General features: G+C 66.0%; 1 protein-coding gene across 3 annotated transcripts in view; it reads right to left on the bottom strand.

The window, feature by feature from the left end:
• Nucleotides 1-236: 236 nt before the first annotated feature.
• MORN1 (MORN repeat containing 1) overlaps nucleotides 237-24,899 on the bottom strand; it is a 29,638-nt gene continuing 4,975 nt past the window's right edge. The window contains exons 7-14 of one of the 3 annotated variants that reach the window (XM_037062153.1): nucleotides 22,446-22,542; nucleotides 21,377-21,487; nucleotides 17,262-17,385; nucleotides 16,869-17,017; nucleotides 9,935-10,068; nucleotides 9,734-9,810; nucleotides 2,821-2,867; nucleotides 237-848 (exon numbers count right to left, since the gene is read on the bottom strand). In XM_037062153.1, the coding sequence (XP_036918048.1) occupies nucleotides 700-848; nucleotides 2,821-2,867; nucleotides 9,734-9,810; nucleotides 9,935-10,068; nucleotides 16,869-17,017; nucleotides 17,262-17,385; nucleotides 21,377-21,487; nucleotides 22,446-22,542 (888 nt within the window). In that variant the 3' untranslated portion in view covers nucleotides 237-699. Of the gene's footprint in view, nucleotides 849-2,820; nucleotides 2,868-9,733; nucleotides 9,814-9,934; nucleotides 10,069-16,868; nucleotides 17,018-17,261; nucleotides 17,386-21,376; nucleotides 21,488-22,445; nucleotides 22,543-24,899 lie in introns of all 3 variants that reach the window. The other 2 variants (XM_037062151.1, XM_037062152.1) reach the window with 2 other exon arrangements.

The raw sequence follows: 24,899 nt of genomic DNA, 5'->3' as shown, positions 1-24,899 counted from the left end.
ATGACCTGGGGGGCCGGTGCGGGGCCGTCCCTCCCCACTCCCGTTGCTCTGTGAAGGCCAGAGCAGGCGGTCAGCTGAGAGGATGGGGGGCAGGGCTTTCAGGGCAGGGAGAGTGGGGAGGAGGCCAAGGGCACAGGCCCTCTGGGCAGTCCCGCCTGCTCATCCCGAGTGCATTTTCGGCAGCTGAGGCCCAAAACCTGGAGAAGTGGCTCCTGCAGACGACAGCCGGTTCCCAGAAAACCAGTCGCCTGCTCAGCGCCTCCATCTCTTGCTCTCTCGTCTGGGAGCGGGTTCTGACTCCCCAGCCACTCACAGGGCCCTGCATCCCCACTGGGCAGGGGGCGTGGGGAGGAGGCCAAGGGCACAGACGCAGGGCTTCACCGTGGGACTGGGGGGAGTTGGGGGAGCACACGTGCCAGTCCGTGGGGGTGACTGGTGACCCCCACGGCGGCCCTGGGATGCCCCAAGGAGCCGCACGTGTCCAGGGTGTGGGGAGGGGCCATGCCACTCAGCAGTCAACGTTGAGTACTTTATTAAAGCCAGTGGCCCTGGGGTGGGTGTGGGGCTCGTTAGCCCCCAATTTGACCCACTACAGAGGGAGGCGGAAGGGGCAGTGCCCAGGGAAGCAGAGGCAGCCTCTGTCCTCCCAAAAAGGAGGGGTCTCCTGCAGGAATGCCATCCTCGTGGCTGGTGGCCCTCCTAGTTCTGGGCTTTGGGGCCTTCTCCAGGGACGGGGGACTGCTGACCAGGCCCCTTCGCAGAGACCCGAAGGTGCTGGAAGGCAGTGGGCAGCGTGTGGCCCAGGAACGGTGGAGCGGTGACATCTTGGACCATGATGACATACTCTCCTGCAGGAGAGGGAACTCTCTCACACTGGCCCCCGGGGTCTCCGACTGCGAGGCTGCCACCCACCCTCCACGAGAAACCCTCGGGTCTGCCCCTCCCTGCCCCCCCAACCTGGCTACCGTCTCTGCCCCAGCTGCTTGGGGCACAGCGAGCCCTCAGGGCACAGGCCTAGCTACAGCCCCGGGCTCTGGGGGGCAGAGTCGGGGTGGAGTGGGGTGGGGGGCAGCCTGGTGAGGTGGGCCGGACAAGGCTGGGGGGGGCGGGCAGGCGCAGAGCCCCCTTCTCATTGAGGGGCCGTGTGCCTGGGTGCCGGGACCCTTTTGAAAAGACTTTCCCATCTTTTAGGAGAAAAAAATTCGTTTCCTCTAAAATGTTTTTTTTTTGAATAATTAAGACGCGGAAGCCCTGCTTGTCTATTATGAAGCCCCTGCCTGCCCCAGTACTGCGGGGGGGGGGCTGTGGGGGGCTGTGGGGGGCTGTGGGGGGCTGTGCGGGCTGCTCTGCTGGGGACCCCGCTGGGGAGGAAAAGCACTTTTCCTCTTTGCTGTCTGTAAACTGTCTGGAGAGCTTCGAAGTGGGAGAAACCGTAAAAAAGAAAATAAGAAATAACAGAAAGTGAGGTTGCCATGGAAACCACCCTCCCCCTCCCCCGAGCCGCTGGGGCTGGCACCGGAGCGTGGAAAAAGCTCGCGAGCTGGCCTGGGCTCACACCAGGAATGCGGCCGCAGCTGCACCGGGGCGCGGGAGCCGGCTGCACCCCGGGGACGTTCCAGCGCCCTGTCTGGAAGACAGGCCGGGCAGCGACCCTCCCTCAGGCCAAGGAGCTGCCACGCTGCGTTCCTGGGGCAGCGCTGGAGGGGGCCTGCCGCGGGGTGCGGGGGGGCCGGGGGGGGGGGGGCTTGGCTTGAGTCAGCTCCTTCGGAAAACTGCCGCTGGGGGCTGGGCCGGGCGCCTGGGAGGGGCCGCATTCCGCAGCCGGGGGCACCGGGGCCTCCCTGGCCGCGGAGGAGCAGGCACACAGGGCAACACCCGCGTCTCCAAGCAGCCGGTCTCCAGGTGTTCCCGGGAACTCGGCTGCCCCGCCCGCGGCCAAGGGCGCTGCGGGGGCTGCGGGGGCTCCGCTGCGGGGGCTCCACGGCAGTGGCCCCGGAACCAGCCCCAGCCCTCGAATGACCCCGTCCTGAGGCCTCCCTCGGGCGGATGGGAAGGAGCCTGTGGAGGGCCACATTGGTGGCCTCAGAAACACCCGAGGCCCGACCCCGGCCGCCACGTGGTCCTGTCCCGGGCCTTTTCCCCAGTGTCCCCGCAGAGCCCAGCCCACCCCTCAGGGGTCAGGCTACCCATGGGCTTTGCCCCTAAAAGCCTGGAAGTTGCTTCTCTTCAGGGGCCCGTGAAGTCCAGGCGACCCCCTGCCCACCCCTCCACCCACCCACACTACTTCCGCTTCAGTCACACGTGGGGGTCCCGAGGGGGGTGACCATTGTCTCTGCCCTGGGGGCCGGTCAGCAGGCATGCTGTGCTTGAGGACAGGCCGTCTTGGCCCAGAGGGCAGGCGGGCGCTGCCCCGCACAGGGGCCTTTTGGGCTGTGCTGCCAGCGGCAAGGGGGCATGCCGTGGAGACAGGAGGCAGTGATGGTCACTGGGCTGAGGCGACGGAGAGGCTCCCAGGGCTGGCCAGCACCCTCCACTGCACGCCCTGCCTGGTGCCCACAGCCTTTAGCAGGGGCCAGGCCTCGGGGAGGGCCCTGGGACAGTCCACGGCCCTCCCTGCCCAGGGCCCTGAGGGCTGGCCTCCAGGCCGTCTGGAGAGCTTGTGTGGGGGCCGGCGGCCAGGCACCTGCCTGATCCGGGCCCGCCTGCAGCCACGCTCAGAGGGAGGGGGCCAGCACCCCTCCAGAGGTGATGGAGATGATCTATTCCGATCTGACCCCTGGAGAAGGTGCACCTGGTGGTGTCTTCCCACTGCCCGCCTACCTGGGAAGGCCGCCGTCCCTGGCACTGCCCCAGTTGCCCCGTCGGGCCTGCAGGGAGGAGAGAAGGATGGACCCTAATGTGCCTCCCAGGGAGCCAAGTGTTTGGTCCCCCCCCCCGAGCCACCCCCCAACAAGGAGCCATGCCAGAGGGCATGGGCGTGACTGTCCTGACCTTGGAGGCCCCTCCTCAGCATTGGGAGGCAGTATGTGCCACCCCCACCGCCACTCGGCCTGCACCTAGCGGAGAAGGTCACAAGCGGTGACCCAGCTCTGTCTCCAGCCCCGGCGTCTCCCTGCCCAGACCAAATGGAGACTGACCACAGCTGACCGCCACCCACCACTGCCTTGGCAGGGGCGCGTCCAGGAGCCTGGCCTGGCCAGCAGCAAGGCCGCTCGGAGAACAGCTGAGGCCCGGAGCCCGCCAGGAGGGACACTGTCAACCTAGTAAGAAGTGACAGGCAGCTGGAGCCTGGGGCTCAGTGAGGGGCTGGGGCCACAGGGCACCGCATCGCCTCCTAACAGCCAAAGGGTGTTTTCACCTCGCAGAGCGAGAGAGAGGAGGCAGCAGCAGGTGAGGACCAAGACCAGGCAGGTGGGGTCCCCGGGGCCAGGCCCTGTGTCCGAGGGACGGGGACCTGCCCTTCTGGCCAGCACTGTCCGGGCTTTTGGATGGGTGGGGGAGGAGGGGATGATCTATCTCAGCATTTCTTAGCATTTCTGGCCCTCAGGGGGCCCACCAGCCACTCGGGTCCCACTCCACAGTGGGTGATAGACCCACCCGCCTACCCCAGGGAAGGGCAGGGTCACATGTCCTGGAGGACCTGGCTGTGCCCCGGGCAGGGCACCCGATCCAGTGCCCCTGCCAAGCTCCGGAGTCAAACTGTCAGCCTTCTACTTGCGTCCTTAGGGGAGAGGCGCTGTGTGGCCTGGATGCCGAGTCCTCCAGCTCCGGGCGGCTCAGAGGCCCCAGGGTCGACCGGCCGGGCTGTGCCCTGAATGATCCAACCAAAGGGACTGGGGGGGCAGGAAGACCCCCAGCCGCCCCCACCCGGCAGAGTGTTCCCTGTGACCAGAGGGTGGGAGTGTGGCGCTCCCTGGCTGGGGCTCGGAGACCCGACAGGTTCTGGCCCTTCGACAAGTAAATACCACATGCCTGGCTTGGGTGATAAAAATTTAAAGACAAAAGGTTTTAAAATGACTTCATTTTGAGTCGGGGGGACGGGCCTTGGCTGGCCCCCAGAGCCACGTCAAGGTCTCTGAAGTACGGGGAGGAGGGAGGCAGAGAAATAACCTGGTGCTAAGAATAAACTGTATCGGCTGGGCTGCCGGCTTCAAGAGAAGTAAAGGGGCATAAGGAGCCGGGGCCCTTCTGCAGAACCCCAGGGCTGTGAGCAGGCCTGGCCGAGCTGGCGGGAGGCTGGGGACCCTGCGTGGGAGCCGCCAGAGGCACCGGCTGGCTGGCGTGCCCGCAAACCCACGGGTTGGACCTGGCACCCCTAGAGATCTCAGACGTGTCCCCCAGAGACTGCGCCCAGGGCCTGTCGGAGCCCTGGGCGGCAGCATGACCCCAGAAGCGCCGATCGGGCACTGGCTGGGTACAGCGGCCCGGCCTCCGGGAGTCGGAGGCAGCGGGGCCTCTGGCTGAGACCCAGAGATGCGGGCTGGGGCCGGCCCCTCCGCCCTGCGTTTCCGCCTCTGCGATCTCCCCTTGCCCACCTGGGCCTGCGCTCCTCCAGTTCACGTGCCTGGGGTCTGTGGGTTAGGGTTTTCATCGAAACCGAAAATGCTTTGAACACTTCGTCTCCTCCCCCCTCCACTTGGGAGCCTCCCGTTTCCGGTGGGTCTGGCGGCCGGAAGTCGTCCCACAGACCGGGACGCTGTCCCCCAACCGTCAGTGCTGTCCCCGCGGTTCTGTTCCCCAGCCCCCATGCCCTTCCGGCGTGTCTGCTCTGCCGCTGGCCCTCCCTCGAGTGCTGCCCGGGGCGACCACCCCCGTGCCCCCCCCGACTCCTTCCACTCCTTCCCGCTCCACTCGCCGTGGGACCACTATGAGTTCGTTCTTCCAGCTGCGTTGTCCCCATGTCGGGTTTGATGGATCGGTGTTTCTCGTGGCCGGTCCGACTGCCCGACGTGTTTTGTGCCCGGCGACTGGCGATCAGGTGCCAGACGCTGTGGATTTCACCCGTGGGGGCACGACCGTCTTCTCATGTCTCGGTGCTGTTACTTGGAAACGGTGTGATCCCTTGGGTCTTGCTGTTCAGCTTTGCTCCGTGGGTTCCAGAGGTGCAGGCATTGCCCCGGACGGAGGCCGCCACGTCTGGGAGCGCTACCGGCAGGCCACTGAGTCTGGAAGCTTCCAGCCTGACTGCTGGAAGAAGCCCTTTCTGCAGCCCGTGTGAGCCCTGCACACGGCTGCCTTCGGTCTGCCTGGCGGTTCTTCCCTTAAGTGTGCACACGCAAGCACACGCAAGCACACGCACACCCGAGCGCTGGTCCATGCTCTCCACAGACCCTGGGGCTCTCCCCTGCGACCTTAACCCACCTTGGTTCTGGGATTCCCAACTCCGTCTCTGCCCAGGGCACCCTGAACCCACCCGGGTGCCCTCCCTCGCCACAGCCTGGAGGTAGCAGGCTGGGTGGCTGCAGGGCTCATGGTGACTGTCGCTGCCTCTTGGGGCTCCCATCCCCTGTCACCTGCATCCAGGTTCCTACCGGTTCTTTGAGAGAGGGCAAACCCAGCCCCTTGCACGCCATCCGACAGCGCAAACTGAGACAAGGCGCCCAGACGGCACTGGCTCCCATCTGCGATCTATTCCAGAGGGGCAGCCTCTCGCCCCTGCCCTGCCCACCTCTGAGCCTGTGGCACGGGGCTGCCCTCCAGGCAGGAAGTGGCATCTCGCCCTCACTATGTCCCTGGCTGTGCCGGGCACGGATCCCTCTGCTCCCGTGGTGAGCCCATCCCGAGTCCCCACAAGGCCCACTAGGCTGAGCTACCTGCCTGCCGCAACGGGGCACATGGCCAAGCTGAGGCCGGGAGAGGCAAACACTTTCCAATGGGAGAGGGCGTGGCAGCCCCCTGCAAGGGTGACCCTGCTGGTTCCCACTAGGTGATAAGCTTCCCAAGTGACTCCGCAGCCCAGTTGGCTGCTTGTCAGTACAGCAGTCCTGGTGTCCCCACGGCCGCACCCTCCCCTTTCCTGGGGCCCGAAAGCATCCCATGGGGACTGCGCACCCTGGATAGGCCCTCCCGACGCCACCTCTCCCAGGGCCGGTGCGTGGCAGGGCTGCCCTGAGAAGCCCCCAAATGTGCCCTGGGCCTCATCCTCTGGAGTCTCCGCGAGCATACCTGGCCCACGCAGAGCCGTTGCCAAGGTGATGGCCACTGCAGCCAAGCTCCATAGCAGGAGGCCTGGGTCAGGGGAGCCAGTGGGCAGAGCTGGGGAAATGGCCGAAGGCGGAGAGGAGCCCAGCACCCTGTGCGCGCCCGTGCTCTTGCTGTGGCTGCCGAGCCCAGTGAGGCACCGGGAGCGGGTACTGGGCCCCTCGGCCAAGCACACAAATGGTGGAGAGAGGGAGGGGTTCCTGTTCTGGAGTGACTGTTCCCTAGTGACCGGAGCCTGTACCCCTCAAGGCCCACTGAGAGATCCTTGGGGCTGTGGGCTTGGCGGCCCCGGGGTCAGAGCAGGCCCTTGGCCACAACGCGGGCCTCCATGAGGCCTGGCCCTGGTCATTGTCTTCCCAGTCTGTGAAATGGGCGCACAGGCACGGAACGGGGTGTGGGCACCTGAGACCTGACCCAGGCACGGGGCCCCGTTTGTGGACCCGAGGAAGGGCTGTGGCCACCTAGGAGTCTCACCTACTGAGACAGACCCACAACCCACTGGGCCACCGCCTGGGTGCAGGACCGCCCACGGCCAGGCAGTGCTCAGGACACTCCCATGATGGGGACAGCCTCCCAGCTGAGGGGCCAGCAGGTGTCCAACGCCGGGGGCGCTGCACAGGACCCAGGCCGGGCGCCAGCGAGCTGGAGGTGGGGGCCTTGGACTTCACCCTGGACCTCACGTGAGATTTCTTGGGGCAAACCTGGGCTGGGCCTGGTGGGGGACTCAAGAGTGGCAGAACATCCAGGACCTGTCCTCGGAGGTGACTGGACTGCAGTCGGAGGCCACGGGGTCCCGGACAAGGTGGCAGCCCCTGGGCTGCGGCTCCCGTTCAGAGCCTCTCTGAGTCCCCGCAGGGCTGGTCTGCACTCAGCGGATGAGGGTGCGGTGGGTGGTCTTGGGGCTGGGGTAGCTGAGGAGCTCGGCCACCGGGAGGGGCCACCTTTCAAGGGGACAAAGGCCTATGGCTGACTCGATGTTCAGGGGTCACCCATGGCCCAGGCGGAGGGGCTGTGAGGACCAACTACGTATTTAAGTAAAAAAATTAATTGGCGCCATCTGTGTTGGCCTAATGACTGATTAAATGACTAATCATGGAAGTCTTAATTAAACCCATTTTTCTCTGAGCCGGCTGGGGGAGGGCTCCGGCATCTTTGCCCAGCCGTCAGTGAGCCATCATGGGCAAGGTCGTGCCGTGCACTTCCCACCCGCCAACTGGTTGGGGGCTCAGCGGGGCTGCAGGCGCTGGCTCCGTCCCAAAGCACGACTTCGGGTTTTTAGGGAAGGTGGATGGGGAGCCATGCTCCCTTCTGTGGGAATCCTCCGGGCGGCTGGCTGACTGCTGGCCACACTCGGGAACTGAGTCTGTGTTTTGCAGCTGACACTGCGTCACCTCTCTCAGGAACTGACTGGTTCTGTGTCCCATTGTGGAGCTGCGTCACGTGCCGGGAATGTCTCCGCCGGAACGCGGGAGGCCGCCACGGGAGCCCCCTTTCCCGGGGAGGCAGACCCGCAGCGTGGGCTGGCCTGGCACTGGGGCGCAGGTGACCTGGGGTGGCTCACCTGGCCGCGGTGAGGCAGCAGCTTGGCAGCCAGATGCAGAAGCCACTCACGCAGCAGCAGGGGGAGGCCAGAGCCCTACCCATGGGTGTGGGCCTGGGGGGCCGGGGCTGAACGGCCACACCCCTCCGTGACCAAGCAGGCCCTCCTTGTCAGGTCACCAGGACACTGAGGGTGGGTGCGAACCCCTCACTCCATGCGGCGGGGCTCGAGCTCCGTCCCTGGCGCCCCCTTCCCAGAGCGGCTGGCTGCCTGAGAGCCTGCGTGGGGGGCATGCCCATGAGGCCGGGGGCGGCAGGTGCTGAGGGGTAGGGGCGACAAGAACAGAGGGCCAGGAAGCGCCAAGGTCGTGCGTCGGCAGGAGCCCACGAGTCCCTCTACCCCGTGTGGGTCTGTCTGTGGTTCACAGGCTCCTGCCCTCCTGCCGGGACAGCTGGGCATCAGGGGCCTCCCCGTCCCCGTCCCCAGTCCTGTGGCCGAGTCCTGGCAAATGTCCTGCCTCTGGGACATTCTGATCACAACTGTGGCTGCTGATCACAACTCTGTCTCAGACATGGGGGCACTGGGGCCCTCAGCGGCGTCGGGGGGCCGGGGTCCGAGCTGCACGCTGGCGCCTCCGCAGATACTGCGCAAGCCCGCCCCGCCTTTAGGCCACACCGAGGCGCAGGCGCAGACGGACGGCTCTGCACGGGTCCGAGACTCTTCAGCTCGGAGACACTGCGCGGGCCACGAGTGTTCCTGGCTCGTGGCCTGTCCCTGGCGGCACCAACGCGTCCTCTCATTGCAGGTGGACCTGCAGCCGCTGCTCCCTTCCTCCGAATTTCTTGTCTTCCTGGAGTGTGTTGGCTGGGTCTGTGCCTGAGGCCTCTGTCCCTTTCTGTGGCTATTTCGACGCCCCCCACCCCCCGCCTCTGCTGGCGGCATCGAGAAAGGTACGCTGGTCTCAGAAAGTGCGAGGGTCCCTGGAGAGCCAGCCTTGGCTTCTGGCGAGCCCCACGCAGGGTCGGAGCCCTCCCATTCCCCCAGCCCCGAGGCTCTTCTGCGTCCCCTGGGGAGGCCGTGTGTCTGTCAAGGGCGGCGGTTTCTCTTGGGGCCTGGGGGCTGCATTTCCAGGACTTCTGCCTCCGTGTCCCAGGACCCCCCACCGTGCCTGCAGGGAGGCACAGGTGGCCGGCGGCAGTGCTGGCCACTGCAGTGTCAATCCCCACCGCTCCCGGGTGTTGGGATCCGGTGGGGGGGGCGGGGGGAAGGCCAGGTCCAGTCCCACCTGAGTGTCCTTGGCCCATGTGTGTCGGCAGAGGACACGCTGCCCCTGAGAGCCGAGGCCGGGGGAGGCTTTCCAGGGAGCGCGCCTCCCTGGGCTGGAAAGGGCGTCACCGGAAGCAGACACAAGCACAGAGTGGCGGGGCCACGCCTCCCCACAGGCCAATGTCGCCCCTCCAGCCTGTCCGGTGGGAATCCGAACTGATTCTGGACAAGCCTCAGTCTCCTCTACAGGACGGGTGGGCTCGGCCCCTGGCCTGCGACAGCCAGCTGAGCCCCCAGCACTGCGGACCGGCGCATCTCGCAGTGCCCCCTGGCCCACCCACCCGAGAAGAGTGTCCCTTGGGCAAGTGGCTGCTCTGCTCTGCCTGTCTCAACCTGTCTCAACCTGTCTGAGCAAGTCCCCGAGGGGCTGGCAGCTGCAGGGACACCGCTGGGGCCACCTTACGCTGCTCCTGCTGCCGGGCGAGTCTCCTTGGTGCCAGACCTGGCCTTGGGCCCCCACCCAGGAGGCAAGCCCCGAGTCCCCACTTTCTAGGCCATGGAAACCATTGCCACACACCCCTGGACCTATGGTGGCCCACAGTATCTGTGGTGTCGAAGGCTGGGGGAAACCAAGGCAGGCGTGCGGAGAAGGTGCACAGCTGTGGCCCAGGGGCAGGGGCGACAGACCACCCCCCAAACGTCCATGAGTGGGACAGCCTCTCCTACCTGCTGCCTCCGGGTGGGTCCTGCACAGTGGGCGCCCCTGTTCTGGGGCCCAGGTCGCCCCCGGGCCTGCTGCTCACCTGCACAGAGCAGCAGGGAGGCGCTCAGGGGGTCCCTGGTTGCTCCCCTCCGTGTACCCCGACATGCTGGCTGCAGGGTTGAGCAGTGTGTGCACTCAGTGCTGGGGGCGGCCCATGCCCCTACCTCACACAGGCTGTCCAGGAACGGGATGGGGTGGTACCCGGGTGGAGGGGGCCCAAGGCGGATGTCCAGGAACTCGGCACGGCCGAGCTCCACCCGCCGGCAGTCGTCTGGGCAGCAGGCACTGCGCTCCCCTGCAGAGGGTAGAGAGGTTTTCTCAGAAAAATGGACAAAAGGCCCTTCCAGCGTCACAAAGCACAGACCCGAGAGAGGCGTCCACGTGGGCAGCAGGGCTTGGGCAGGACGGCCACGGGGCCGGGGGCTGGGTACCCTGCCCCTGCTTCACCTTGGGTCCCGTTCCGCCTTCCAAGTGCTCTCCCCCTGCCCCCCAGCCACGTGGCCCCAGCACTTCCTCCTGACGACGCGCTGCCCTTCGTGGGACTCCCGCAGCCTCCCTCACCTGGTGGCCTCTTGGGAAGCCAGGCCCACCCCCTCTGTGACCCCAGGCATGACCAGCGGGCCGGGCCCCTGCCACCTCAGGCCCAGCATGCTGACCGGCCCTCTCTGACGCCCTCCCTGCCGCCTCCTGTCTGTCCAGCCAGTCCCCCTGCAGGGTGACCTGGCTCGGGTGCAGACGGTGGCAGGGAATATCGGGGGTGGATCAGGAGCCCAGGGGCCGTGTGTAGCCTGCAGCCCCCTAGGGGAAGTGACAGCTCTTGGGACTCTAGTCCTTTACCACCCGTTCCACAGGTGCCTGCCCAGGGGTGGGGGTGGGGCGGTCGGCACGAGGCTTCTCTCCATTTGCTGACGGTCACATGTCCCACATCCCGGCCTGGTGTCCCCACTCTGGCATCAGCCCTCAGAGCCCCACTTGCTCCCCGGCTCATTGGCTGCGGTGACCTTTCCTGCTGCCTCCCTCCCAACTCTGTCACGAAGCCACTGTGCCCCAACCCGATTCCCACCTCTGCTGCCGCTGTCTCCCCCTCTCGGCGAGAGAGCACCCCCGTCCTGTTACTCGGCCAGGAACCTGGCGACACCCTGCGCCCTGCCTCTAGTCCTGGCCTATCCACAGCCCCGCTGTGGGTTCCAGGCCACCAGCTGGCCCCCGCCTCCATCTCTCACGCTCCAGCATGGGGCCCACGTCGCCCCGTTTCTCCTGCACCCTGGGCACACACTCGAATCACACCCCTGGGTGCCTATGCTCACCCCCCGACCCGGGGTGCTCACCCCCCTTGCTCCTGCACACAGAGACCCCGGGGGCCACACCACTGAAGGGAAGGCTGAGGTCTGCTGGCAGGTTTCACCCAGAGGAAGTCAGGCCTGGCTGAGCCCCCGCCGGCCCTTGGGGCCGAGCTGCAGGCCCCGCAGACCCTGGGCCGCTGGCCACAAGAATGGGGAGTCCCACCCGGCCTGTGGGGCCGAAGTGGCTCCTGCTCGTCTCTGGGGGCCTCCCAGCCAGGACACCCCCAGGCTGGGCCCGTGAGCAGAGGCCCAGCTCCAGCGTTCGGAGACAACGAAGGGTCGTAAAGGCGGTTGTAGCTCATCCATGAGAGAGAGGTCACCGCGCTGCCCCACGGAGGGGACGCTGCGGACGGAGGCTGGGCTGCCAGGGGGATCGGGCGGCCTGACCTCGCCGGGAGGGAAACGTCTGTTAATTATCTCTTAACAGCCGACGCAATTAGGCTCCCCAGTCACCTGTGTAGGACGGGAAACCACCGGAATAAACAGGGCTCCGGGGGCCGGCTGTTACCGCCCAGCGGCCGCAGGGCCAGGGCCTCCAGCCTAAACGCTCGCTCCAGCCAAGTGAGTCAAAAAGCTGAGACACACCCCGTTGGTTCTGAGGGCACACGTGCCCCGCCAAGGGCCTCACTGCACAGGGGGCAGCGCAGCCTGCCACCACAGGGACACGCAGGGCTAGGCCCCCAGGACCCAAGGCAGGGGGAGGTGGCCCGAGGGCCCCCAGGGGCACGCTCCCCTCAGTGCCCCACCCTCTGCACCTGGTCCCTCCTCACCTGGCAGCGCGTGCTGGGGCCTGTCTTCCTCTGCCTGAGTGCCCTACATGGGTGTGCATGCATGTGCAGACACGCCTGCGCCCCCGAGGAGCCCCCTCCCACCACGATCTTCCCAGGCTGAGGGCCCAGTCTGCCCTCTGGGCCCCGCAGTCTGTGGAGACCCTAGGGGATGGGCAGGGAGACAGCTTCGGAGTCCTAACAGGGGCGGCCTCTGCGTTTACTGGGGGACCAGGCAGGAGAGCTCTGGGCGTTGGGACGAGCTTCTGCCCCTCCGTCCCTCAGGGCCAGCCAGGTGGGCCCCGTGGGGAGGGTCTCCCAGCAGCAGGGCCCAGGAGGCGTGTGCCCTGGGCACACAGATGACAGTGGCACAGAAATGCTGCAGCCTGGGGTGTGCACCTCTGGGCCCTTGACAGCTGGTGGCGGGGGAGGCTGTCCTGGTGGCCAATGAGGGGAGTGGGGGGAAGGCGGCCGAGCCCCGCAGGGACGGAGGTGGAGCAGGGACCCCTCCAGCCCCGCCCTGCTGGCCCTTGCTTCAGCTGCAGGCTGCCACCTGGGCACCGTGAGGCCCCAGGAGAGGGACCAGGCAGGGAAGAGGTGGGAAAGGCTGGCAGTCTGGTCACCGTGGCCGAGGCTGCCGCAGCGACACCCGCAGGCCCTTCCCACGAAGGGCTGAGCATGAAGAGCCGCTGCCCCCCAGGAGCACCTGACACCCCACGGCATCTTGCGTGAGAGGCAGGCCAGCGAGGGGGCAGGTGGCTCAGCTGGGCCCGGAGAGGCGGGCGTGTGGGTGTCTGTGGTGGGCAGTTGTGGGTCAGCGGCCCCGGGGTGGGGGTGAGGTTCCACGTCCACTGGCTCTGGTCACCCCGACTGTGCCCGGCCACGCAGCCACCCCCACAGGTGCTGGGCCACAGTTTGGAGGACCTCCCCCGCCCGTTCTGAAGCACGGAGAGAGTTTGACACAAAGTGGATGTCCCCACGGGCCCCTGTGTGGTTGGAGGAGCGAGGACGCAGTGTGTGCGCCTGGAGCCGCGGCCTCCAGTGGCCACACTGTCCCTGTTGCCAAAGTTTCTCCACGAGCAGCTGTCTGTCTTGCTGGCCCCAAGCTGGCTGCCAGGCCCCTCTTGAACACAGCGCTGTGCCCCCCACCTTGGGGCACACCTGTTTTTGCTTTTGGGTGCCCCGAGGTGCCAGAATCCAAAATGGAACTTGAAAGGGGGCATGTTTCACCGGCCAGCTGCCAAGACCCGGGGCTGGTGGGGGTTCTTTCCCAGTCTGCTTCTGCCGCCTGACCCCGTTTGCACGGGCTGTTCGCACGGTGGAGGGGCAGGTTCTGGAGCTGGGGTACCCGTCCGGCACGGTGGGGGCGAGGTGGGCGAACACCCCACAGGCTCCCTGAGGTGCCCACTGACCCACTGTGCCCTGGCCCCTGGCTGCAGACTGGACGCAGGCAACTGGCTGGCAGCTGGCCCTGCGTTTTCCCTGCGTGTCTGGTGGAGGTGGCTCAGCCACAAAGCTGCAGGGCGTCCCGGGTGGCGGAGGAGCAGGAGGCGCAGGTGACCGGCCCTCATGAGGACAGTGGGAGGGGTGACAGGGACGCAGCCAGGTGCTGTGACCCCTGGGCCCTGGGCCCTGCGCCCCTACTCTGGCGCCTGGCTCCAGGCGGGCGGCCCCTCGCCCCCAGCATCTGAGGCTGTCCCTGCTGTCTCAGCCACTCGCCTGTGCAGCGTCCTCTCGTCCTTCTCTGGGACAGTCCCGTGGGGGGGGGGGGTCCAGGATTAGCAGCTCAGGCACAGGTTTTCCTTGAAATACACAGACCCCCATGCGTCTCTGCTCCACAGGCTGCAGACGGCAGCCCCACGAGAGGCAGCGAGGTCGCCTCCACTTCTCCGCGACACGGCCCGTCAGTTTTAGTGGTGCGATGGGTTTAGCGGCCAAAGGCACCTTGGTTTTTACAACTGTCTCACAATGACGGGCACTTCTTCTGAGACCCCGTCCGATGAATGCCCAGAGCCGCAAGCTCAGCACACGGAAAAGGGAGCCACGCAGCTCCACTGGAAACACTTCCTGGGAGGGCTTTGGACGTTAGAAACAAAAAAGGAAAAAAAGAGAAAAAGCAGTCGGAGGTTCTCTCTGCCGGCTGCAGCTTGTCGGGTTTCCAGATACAATCTGCGGGGGCATTGTGTGCGCCGCTGGGGCTCCGCCAGCCCGACCCGGCCCCTCGGCCCCCGTGGGCCCCCGCGTCGACTCAGTGGGCCTGAGGGACTGGGGTCGGAGGCAGACGGTGACAGTGGTGACAAAAATGGGTTCCCCCGTTCAGAGCTGTGGGCGGGGCTACAAAAGGTTGACAGGCTACATACAAAAATCTTTCTGAATGTAAAATCAACGCGCTTTGTCACCGAATTCTAGGTGCCGGAACTAAACTGCGTTCAGATTGTCTGGCCATCGTCCACGTGTAGGAAATCGCCTTTTCTCCTCAATGAGCGTCGGAAACAAGCAAGCCACCGGAACGTTTCACATCAACGGGGCAGTGGCACACGGGGCAGTGGCGCACAGGGCAGTGGCACACAGGGCTGTGGCACACAGGGCTGTGGTCGCTGTTACTGACGGCACGCCTCTGGGAAGTTTCTCTCCTCCCTGTGCTTCCTCGTATAATTGGAAGCCATGTTTGTAGAGGGTTTATCTTCTTAATTGCCTGTCTTGGGCCAAGAGCTTGGTCCCACTGGGCGTGGAGGTGGCCAGCTGCAGGGTGGGTGCTGGGTGGGTCCTGCACGGTGAGGGTGGGGCTAAGACCCAGTGGCCTTGCCCAGTGGGCAGTGGACTCCAGGGCTCCTCTCCCCTGTGTGCTAAGCGCCAGGCTCCTCGGCTTCAAGTTGTGAAGCCCATAGGGGATGGGGGGAGATGCTTCCTTCCATCGGAGAGACCCGGGCTGCCCAGGGAAGGGACGTGATGTCAGGGGCAGGTCCCTGCGGCTGTGCCCACCTCCTGGGGATGAGCTCCACGCACCCCCAGCTGCGGGCATGTGCCTGAGTTCTAGAACTCCGTGGAACATGGACCATCACTTTAAACGTGCAACGAGAGACGTGCCCGCTCTCCTCGTGAGTCCGTGCCGAGCATCCGCCCCTCCGTGCTCTCCCCCAGCGCTGAGGACACCCCTTGAGGCTCCCAGGTGTGGGCCCGGATGTCAGCTGGAACGTTCTGCTCAACGGAGGTGTCTCTTCCAGGTGGTGCTCACAGCGGCGGGCAGGCTGCCGCGCGCCCCCTGCTGACCGCTGGAGTCCAACCAGGACACTGAGGGCGGTTGCATGGAGGACAGACCCGCAGCTCCGCCTCCACCCACCGGAGGCCCGTGCTCAGGACCTGGGGGTCACCCATCCAGGACGGTGGTGGCCGCAGGGCCCTGCTGCTGGGCTGCGACAGGGTGTGGGGTGTCAGCTCCTCACTCACTGCACTCGCCCGGCAGCCCGCCCCTCCGGGGGCCCCCTGCTCCCCGAGACCCTCCTGAGCTGGAGATGCCGTCAGCAGGCCCGGCGCTGCCCCCCCGCACTCCCTGCTGGTTGGACGGACATGCACTGTCTGCAGGTCGTCACCACCGGGGGGTCTTTGTCCCTCACTGCCTGACGTCCTTGGTGGGACAAGAGGGAGGGGTCGCAGTGCAGGGTGGGCACCTGCTTCCTGGGCAGGTGCAGGTCGGGCAGGTGCTGAGGGCACACTGGCCTCGGCTGCCTGGGCTCGGCCCTGAGTGGCAGCAGGCAGCCAGGGCCCTGCCATGTGACCCTGAGGGCTGTGCACCCAGTGGGGCCCAGGGGTGGCGGCTGACGGCGGGTCTCTCATTTGAGTTTCCGGAGCATTTGGCAAAGACGGCCGCCTGACACGGGGTAAACGCTCTCCCCTGCCGCTCAGTCACAGACCCGGGTGTTGGCTGGCAGGCTGAGCTTCCTGCCTCCCTGTGCCTGGCGAGGTGCGGCGCCCAGAGGCTTCTGTGGGCCCCAAGCTTCCCCTCCTGCTAGCTGGAACAGGGGCGTGATGGCTGGTGCTTGTGCAGTCCTCCGGAGCCTGGTGATCGGGGGCCGGCCCCCAGCTCGGAATCGCAAGGTGAGGAGTAAAGGTGGGCAGAGTGGCCCCCTTGTTGTGGCCACTGCCATTTCTGGTTCTCTCCTGGCCATTGTCCTCCCAATGGCAGAACTGAAATTCACCGCTAGGTCATTTCCTCCCAAGAATCCACCAGGGGGACAGCAGATGGCCAGCATGGCCGTGACCCAGAGCAGACAGGCCCCTGTGTGAAGGGCTTGAGTGCGGGCAGGGCGAAGGGCTGAGTGTCTCATGCGGCGCCTCTGGTGGCCGCAGGAAGGTCGGTCCTGCTGAGGGTCAGGGGTGAGCTGTCCCGAGAGGGAAATGCCGGCTGTAAGGGACTAAAGAGCAGAAAGGGCCCCTCCCTGCGCCTGTGCTGGGGACTCGGGGGCAGCATGGTGGGGCCTGGTCAGCCGTCCTGGAGGCAGACGTGGCTGTGGCCTCACTTTGCAGAAGAGGGAAACTGAGGCACAGGGACGTTCGGGTAGAAGAGGGTGGAGAAATAGCCCGGCCTGTCATCCCCACTTGGTCCCAGATGCACGTCGGGCGGGGGACCCAGGGCGCCTGAGGCAGCCTCCACACGGTCGTGATTTCAACAGGAGCTGAGCCACCCGCAGCTCCAGCCGAGCGGGTCTCAGCTGGACAGAAACATGGGGCCCTGAGCTGCCTGCGGGCGGTGGGGCAGCCACCCCCCAAGTGGGCATCGGGGGCAGGGTTGGGGCAGGAGCCGCATTCCAGGTGTCCCTGCCGCGTGGGGACTGTCCCAAGGGTGGTGTCCTGTCTGCTGTCCCTCGAGGCCTGTGGGTCAGGCATGATCCCCTGGGACAGCCTGTCCCCAGGTCCACTGTGCCCAGGTCTGGGCAGCTGCTGTCACCAACACACTACCCACTGCTGACCACGTGGCCACCTCCACTCACCAGGCAGGTCACCAGGGGTGTCCCCCTGGCCATGCAAGGTGTCTGATGTCAGCACCGCCTCCAGGTCTCTGGCGCTTTCCGGGGCGCCTCTGGGCTCCAGGCTGCCAGGCGAGGGGCTGGACAGTGGGTAGGCGATGCACTGGAACCCACTGCGGAGGGACGGTGGCGGGCTCAGCTCCACATGGGGGCCGGGTCACCTGGCCCAAATTGTGGCCCAGCTCCTGTGGGGAGCCAGCACCCACTGGGTGCCTGTGTTTCCCTCCCTCTTGTAGCTGGTGCCTGCTGGGCCCCCAGTGCTGGGGGGAGCCTCGTGGGTCCCCCAGGGGCTCCCACTCAGCCCCCTCCTCCTTGACCCCTGCCCCCCATAGGGGTTTCCCAGGCACCCCGACTCACAACGGGGTCTGGATGGGCGCCTCCCGCCTGTCCTGGTCCACGTGGAAGAAGCAGACCTCCGAGTGGGCCGGGAGCTGCACGTGTCTGACGCCCGCGGAGACCCTCAGCACCCGGCCATTCTCACCTTCCAGAAGAAGACAGAAGCACAGTGTGCTGGGGGGCAGGGGAACAGCCCCAGGGGCTGGGGCTCCTCCCCCAGGGCTCTGGGAGCTGGCGGGGGCTTCACAACACAGCCCCAGCTGCAACCACGTGCAACCTTCGCTGCACCTCCCCCCCTTCAGCAGAGCCGTCCACGCTGCTCATTCCCCCACCGGTTCTGGGTCCAGGGCGCCCACCGTGCTTCTGGCGCTGGCCAGTCCCTGTGGGAGGGCGTCTGCTGGCTGTACAGTGGCACAGGCAGACACATGGAGGCTTGCCTCCCTCGTGGGCCTGGCCACCTGGGGCACACGGCCCCCCATTACCCGTCTCCCGCCCTGACCCAGGGACGAGCTGCCCCACCCGCTTGCCCCTCCACGATGCCCAGCACAGGGCTGGTCCCAAGGGTTCTGGGGCTCAGGGTCCGATGGAGAAGGAGGGGTGGCGGCAGCCGCTGACCAGTGCCAGTGAGGCCTGCCACCCAGGCCCCCGGTGCTGAGACCTGGGGAAGGCGCAGCTGGGCAAACCCGGGAAGGACCCGGACTTGGGAAGACGTGGAGCCACGTGTGGCACGAAAAAACAGCCGCGGTCTGATCGGCTCTGACAGTTTTAGGTCAAGAGGGAGCTGCCGGTCTGGTTCGCCCTCCTGCTTCCGGCAGCCAAGATGCACAGGACACACGGAGAGCCACCAGGTCCCGGGGCCTGGGCACCAGGCAGGACGGGTGGCCCCGAAAGGCAGGGAACGGGGTGTGTGGCCCCGTCGCCGGCCGCTGGCTCATCAGATGTGGGCGCCGCACGGGCACCTGGGGGGAGCCCGCCCTCAGGCCAGGGCACAAGGAAAAATAAAGTAAAAAATGAAAGTAAATGCAAGACATTCACAGACCTTCAAAAGCTGGAAGAACCCGTCACTAGAAAACCTATGTGACAAGAAATGTCAGAGGCTAAGTCCTTTGGGCAGAAGGGCAACTGTCCCTGAGGGGGCCTGGGGGCCCCTGCGAGGACGGAGCAGAGCCAGGGTGTGGCCACGTGGGTGAGGCTCCCCCCTCTGCGTTACACGCTCTTTCTACGTTTTTGTGTGTTTATTCGTTTATTAGAGAGAGAGGAAAAGAGGGGGAAGGAGAAGTTTGTTGGAGAGAAACATCGATTGGGTGCCTCCTGTACTCACCCCCCGCCCCGCCCCCAGGGGCCCGCCCACAACCCAGGCCTGTGCGCCGACCAGAAATCGAGCTTGTGACCTTTGGCTTGGCCGGATGACGCCCAACCCACCCAGCCACACGGGTCAGGGAAGTTGAACACTCCAAGAGGCAAGTGGCCGTCTAAACAAAAGCAGTGGCAATGCGTCAGGAAGTGGTGGGTCGTGGGGACGCCAGCTGCAGGGAGACGGCTGGGGTGACTCGCGTGCCCTGCCGTCCTGCCCCAGGCGGAGAGGCCTGGCCGTGGGTGGGTGAGACGCACGGGTTGTTCGTTCTCAGCCCCTAAACTAACAAAAGGGACAGCAGCGAAGACTAAGCCAACGGTAAAGGAGGCACAATGAGAAGCACTCAGGCCAGAGGTAGCAGTTGAGTGCCGGGGGAAGGCAGTGCTGAGGAAAGTGGAAAACAAATAGAGAGCGAGACCGGACGTTTGAACCTGTCGTGTCCCCCATCACAGGGGGCGCGGAGGTGCGAGCACCTCGGCTGAAAGGTGGAGACGCCGGCGTCAGCTGGGGAGGGCACACCCGCCTGCAGGCCGCCCACGCGACTCCCCGCGAAGCCACGGTGAGTCGCAGCGGAAAGGTGGGGATCCTGACCGACAGCGGTCGCAACAGCTGGGGCACGGAGCACCACGTCATGGAGGGCGGAGGGTGGGCAGAGGCCGTCACCAGGGGTGACTATGGCCAGGGCGCCCCAAGGAGGAGTCAGGGAATTCAGTGGCCTAAAGATGCCCCACGTCGATGTCCCTAGCAACAGAGCATCAAAAGGAGGCCGTGGAAGTTGACGGAAATGGAAGCACAATGGACGCGCCCAGAGGAGCGGAATCCACGCCCCCGCCACGTGCTGGCAAACGTGCACCAGGAGAGGCCGTTTTCTGGGCCGTCAGCAAGTCCCGGGAAACATGAAGGGACCCAAGACACACGACGTCTGGCCCTCAGCACAGGGAAGTGAGTGAGAAATTATGAACAGAGGGACCTCTGGGGAACCCGCCACGCGTCGGAAAAGGCAACGACACCCGTCTAACCCACTCCCGGGCCCGGTAGGAAATCACTGGAGCCGAGTGCAAGCGAAGGCACCTCTCGGGACAGTCTTGGGTGGCAGCTACAGCGGTGCCCGGAGGGGGATGCATGGCGCTGAGCCCCGCACTGGACAGGGTCCGAACCGACCTCAGTTTCCCCCCAAGGACTAGAGGAGGGACGTTAAATTACACCCAGAGCACAGAGATGTGAGGAGGCGACCGAACCAGGGATGGATGCACTAGACAGCAGAGCTCCAGGGGTTAGGGACTGGCTGTTTTCAGTGAACTCCATCTGCTCTCACGGGGACTGGTCAGGGAGGGATGAGGAGAGGCACGGTGACCGATGCGCACGGGAGGAGCCCGTGGACCAGCTCGAGTGACGGACCAGGTGACTTGCGTGATGTGGACCAGCACTCGAGAGGAAAGAGATGACCGAGCAGCCCCGTGTCACACACAGACCGGGTTTGGTGCCGCCTGACGCCCTCGGGTGGCGCCTGGGGGGAGGGAGCACCGGGTGGTGGGGGCAGAGTCGGTGGGATGGGAAACCCATTCAGCCCCTCGGGAGACCTTGGGCAGCTTAAAAGTTCAGAGGCAAACCCCCGTGGGCTCCAGCGCTCCTGGCGAGCGAGTGAAGACCTGCATTCCTGCAGAAGCGTGAGCACAGGTGCCCCCAGCAGCGCCACACGCCAGCATCCATCGGCGGGTGACAAGCAACCGTGGGGCAGGAGAGGAAAGCAGCTGCATCGGCGAGGCCGTGCGGCGCCCTGGGACTCAGTGCCAGCAGACGCTGCAGGGCAGGAGGCACAGCCGACAGGATGCTCCCAGGGGAGCAAATCCACCAGGGTGGGGTGGTGTCCAGTGGGGCCCTGGCTGCATGGGGCTGCAGGCAGGGATGGCGGTGCCTGGGGAGGGTCCCCCTCAGTGAGGAAAGGGCCCTGCAATCAGCGCTGCGGGGCGGGGAGGGCTCCCCGGCTGCCAAATCCACGGAAAATCGTGCAATGGCCAACGGGGGCGAATTTTTTTTAAATGTGGTTTCTTTCTTTTTTAAAACAATATTTTATTTATTTAGTTTTAGAGAGAGGGGAAGGGAAGGAGAGAGAGAGAGAGAGAAACATCAGTGTGTGGTTGCCTCTTACCTACCCCCACTGGGGACCTGGCTTGCAACCCAGGCGTGTGCCCTGACTGGGAATGGAACCAGCGACTGTTTGATTCACGGGCCTGCACTCAATCCACTGAGCCACACCAGCCAGGGCCCAACGTGGGTGAATTTGATGGTACGCTGCACAGAGGTGGGTCCGTGTGCAGGGCCCTTGGGCGTTCCCTGGTAGGCGAGCCGGCCCCAGCGGTGTCTTGGGTGGAGGCCTCTCTGGGGGCTCACTCACCCTCCGCTGAGAAGGGCTGCGGGATGTCAGTGTGTCCGCCCCCCCCGCCCCCAGCACCACAGGGCTGGCTGGGTCCCGTGAGAGAGCAGCCCCGAGGGCCGGGAACGTGTCCCTGCTGGATTACCCCAGAGCACAGGGGCCTCTCCCCGTGTGGGGCGGAGCTGGGCCTGTGCTGACACACACGGGGCAGCAGCCACTGTCCGCTCGCTCCACGAGGTAGGTGACAACTACGGGCACACACATGTGCTCCTGCTCCCACCCAGGCACACAGAGCACGCGTGTCCGCACACACCCACACATGCGCTGCCATACACGTGGCTTCTTGTCCGAGAACCCAGCACCTGGCCGTTGTTCTGAAAAGGTCGCCACCCCCGTGGGGACACTCACTCTCGGCCACGGCCCCATCCTCCTGCTGCAGCTGAACGCACACCGGGAACGGGGAGCTGGCCCCCACGTGCCTCACCTCCGGGCCCAGAATCACGATCCTCGTGGCTCGTGCTGGGAGAAAGTAGAGGCGGTGCTGCTGGGTGCTGGGTGCTGGGTGCTGCCCGCCCGGGGTTGGGTCCCACCTCCCTGCAGGGCCTCTCTCTCCCCTAATGGGCGGGACGCCCCGTGGAACCGAGAGGGGCCCTGCCGGCAGGTCTGAGCATGCAGATGACGTCCCTCCCTCTGAGGAGTGGCCCAGGCGTCAGTGAGACTGAGATGGGGCGGCCACCCAGGGGCCAGCTGCTGTCCCCCGAAGCAGCGGTTTCGGGGCGGACTGGACTGGATTAAAGGGGCTGCAGAGCGTCCACCAGGTGTGCGTGGGGGCTGCGGGGTGGGCCGGCCGGCAGGGACTCCGATCGGGGAAGCGAGGCTGTGTCCTGCCCAGGGGTTCTGATGGGACGCCGAGTCTGAGGAAGGGGGGACCTGGACTCTTTCCCAGGGCAATGCTGCTATGAGGAGGACCCAGAGCCTGAGGCTGGGGGGCTGGGGGGGGTCCATGTATCCCGGAGGTGTGCCTTGGGGGCCAGGGCTCCTTCCCCCGAGCCCTGGCCCCTTCCCCTCCTGGGACCTTGGCCCCTACCCAGGAGTCCATCTGGCTCAGTGGGCACCCTCATGGGCTGGGGCAGTTGACGTTGGTGCCCCTGGGGCCTTTCCCTGAAAAGGGTGCTGGAGTGGCATCCTGTCCTGGAGACGAGCAGGGTGGGGCCCCCCTTTAATGCCAGGGGTACAGAGGCACAGGCCCTGTGGGTGGGGGACCCTGTGACTGGGGGCCTTGCCCCCAGCAGGGCCCCCTTCAGAACCACACTGAAATGTGCTTCTCGTGAAGGACTTCGGATTCCATTCACCCCAGCCCCACCGCCCCCATCCCTGCCTCTGGGTCCAACGCCTCCCACGTGACTTGAGAAGACCCAGGCCCAGAGGCGACCTCACTCAAGGCCCTCAAGTGGCCTGGGAGGCAGGGGACACCTACCCACTGGGTGGCCCTGGATCCACATCCCGCGGTAGACGACCCCGGAGCAGTGGGCCATGCTGCCCAGGCCACTGAAGACATCGCTGTGCCACTGTCCCTGCAGAGAGAACCTTGGGGCTCAGACAGGCCCCACGCCGCCCAGGGTGTGGGACACTGGTGGGGGGGTGGCGGGGGGCAGCCTGCGTGCATCCCCCTCCCTGGGCTGCTCGGTCCCTGGGGACCACGCGGTCCTGGGGGTGGGAACTCGCTCTGCCTGTGAATGCGACGTGTGCGGCCCACATGGAATGTCACGAAGCCAGGAGGTTGGGGAGCCGCGGACCGTGCACCAAACTTGGACACGGTACGGTGCGGAAGGACCCACTTTTCCGCAGGAAGAGCCTTCTAGCAAGACATGGCACCGGTGCCGGGTGGGGCCGGGCAGGGACCCCTGTGTGGCTGGCCAGCGTGGGACTGAGGGAACAGGGGGGCCCTGCGTGGGGCATATTCTCGTGGCAGCCATGAGGGGGGCCAGGCCTGTGTCCCCGCCGGCCAAGCCTCGGGGCACTCCAGGCTGAGTGTTAGGCCCCGTGCCCACCTCCCTGATGGCACTTGGCCTCCACAGGCCAAATGCTTTGGAAGAGACTGTCGGGATTAAGTACTGCCCCGCCCCCCATTTCAGGAAGCACTTTCCAGCCACCTGAGGCTGGTTCTCCGAGGAAAGTCCTCGAGCCTTAACCCGGGGCTGCTTCTGCGCCTGCTGTGCCCAGGCAGACCTGGGGCTGCCTCGCGGGAAGCCCGGCACCGCTCGGGCTGGGTCGAGGCCCCGGGGTGGAGTGTCCAGGCCTCAGGCCGTAGCGGGCATCCCTCGTACAGGAGGGTCCACAAGGCGGGGACACCACTGAGCAGCGTGGCAGGCAGGCGGGCAGTGTCTGAACCCTGGGGACGCTCAGCGAACACCGGGCTCCCGAATGGGAGGGGCGTGTGCGCATCCGCCCGGTGCTCTAAGTCGGTGACACTGCTACCTCCCTTGAGCGCTTGCTGGGATCCTGGCATCTGCAGGCTGGGCCAGGGCGACCGGGGACTCGGAGGGGCCACTGTCCAGGCAGCTGCGGGCTCCTCACCCTTCCAACAAAGCCGCAGCCCAGGCCGTCCCGCCCCTGACCAAGCCCAGCTCTGAACCAGTGGGGAGCTGCGGGCGGCCGGCGGGGCTGGGGCGCCCCCTGGTGGTGAACAGGCAGGCGGCAGCCTAAGGCCTGAGTGGGGCCCGACGGTGTCCAGACCTCGATGCCCAAGTGGCAGCCGTGACCCATGGAGAGGCCCACGGGGCCGAGGGACAGACCAGCCTCTGGGATAAAGCCATTGCCATCCCTGGAAGGACGGGAAGCTCTCTGCCAGCCCCACCTGGCCTGCACACCCATGCTGCCTGCGTCCTGGGGGGCCTGTGGGCCCAGGTCTGGAGGGCGTGGGGGCGGGGCTCAAGGCGGCTCTGCCACTCCCTGGTCCGGGAGGCCTCCTCTGCGCCTCCGTTTCTGCCTCTACAGAGCGGCAGAGGGTCCTTCCTTTGGGGTGTCAGGAGGCGTGAGGAGCTGAGAATGTGAAACCTGACACTGCAAGTGACTGACTCCAGGCTGGCGGAGGGCGGAAGAGGGTCCCACCCAGGTCTCCCTGCAGTTCCCTGGAAGCTCTGGGGTTTGTGACGGGCCCTGAGGCTGGTCCCAGGAGGCTGGACGGACACCCTGCAGACAGAGTTTCCATGGGCCACAGCAGCATTTGCACAGGGGCTCAGGCACAGATTGGCACCTGCAACTGCCGAGGCCCACGAGGTGGGGCGAAGTGGACACAGACGCTCAGGAGCACAGAGGACGCTGGCCTGGCCAGCGGAGCTGCAGCCCAGCAGTGGCCCAGGGCTGGTTCCCCTGGGGCAGGGCCTCTGCTACTCAGTGGGGCTGCTTGGGCTCAGAAGCCAGCTCAGCTCTCTGTCGGTGAGGCCAGGGCCTTCACCTGCCAGCGCCCTACAGGTGCTGCGTGCTCCACGTGGGCCCCGTCACCTGTCCTGTGACGGCAGGATCCCCCGAGTGACCAGCAGTTTTTAACGGTCCGGTAGGGCTGCCTGTCCACACCCAGGCTCCCACGCTGACCGGGCACGGGTGAGAGCGCACCAACACCCACCCTGGCTCCTGCTCGTTTTTCATCCATCTGGCACCCGGCCAGTATCCAGGGGAAGAAAGAAGGGTGGGCCCTGGGTCCCAAGAGGGCTCCGGCACCCCTGAACCTCCTCACCTACGTGCAGCCTCAACCTGAGGGGTGGCCCCCGCTGCAGCGACCAGGGGGGTGGTGCAGAGTGGGACACAGGGCCTGGCCCCTGCGGAGCAGACAGGCACCCACACTGCCTCCCCTGAGCCTCGGTTTTGTCACCAGTGAAGTGGGGACAGTTGCTGTCGCCCCACCCCCCACTGAGTGCAGGGTGGTGGAGGC

Source organism: Sturnira hondurensis, unplaced genomic scaffold (genome assembly GCF_014824575.4).
Source record: "Sturnira hondurensis isolate 20B ecotype Veracruz unplaced genomic scaffold, ASM1482457v3 Scaffold0013931, whole genome shotgun sequence".
In the NCBI taxonomy this organism is placed as follows: domain Eukaryota; kingdom Metazoa; phylum Chordata; class Mammalia; order Chiroptera; family Phyllostomidae; genus Sturnira; species Sturnira hondurensis.
This window is presented reverse-complemented; position numbering and strand designations above follow the sequence as displayed.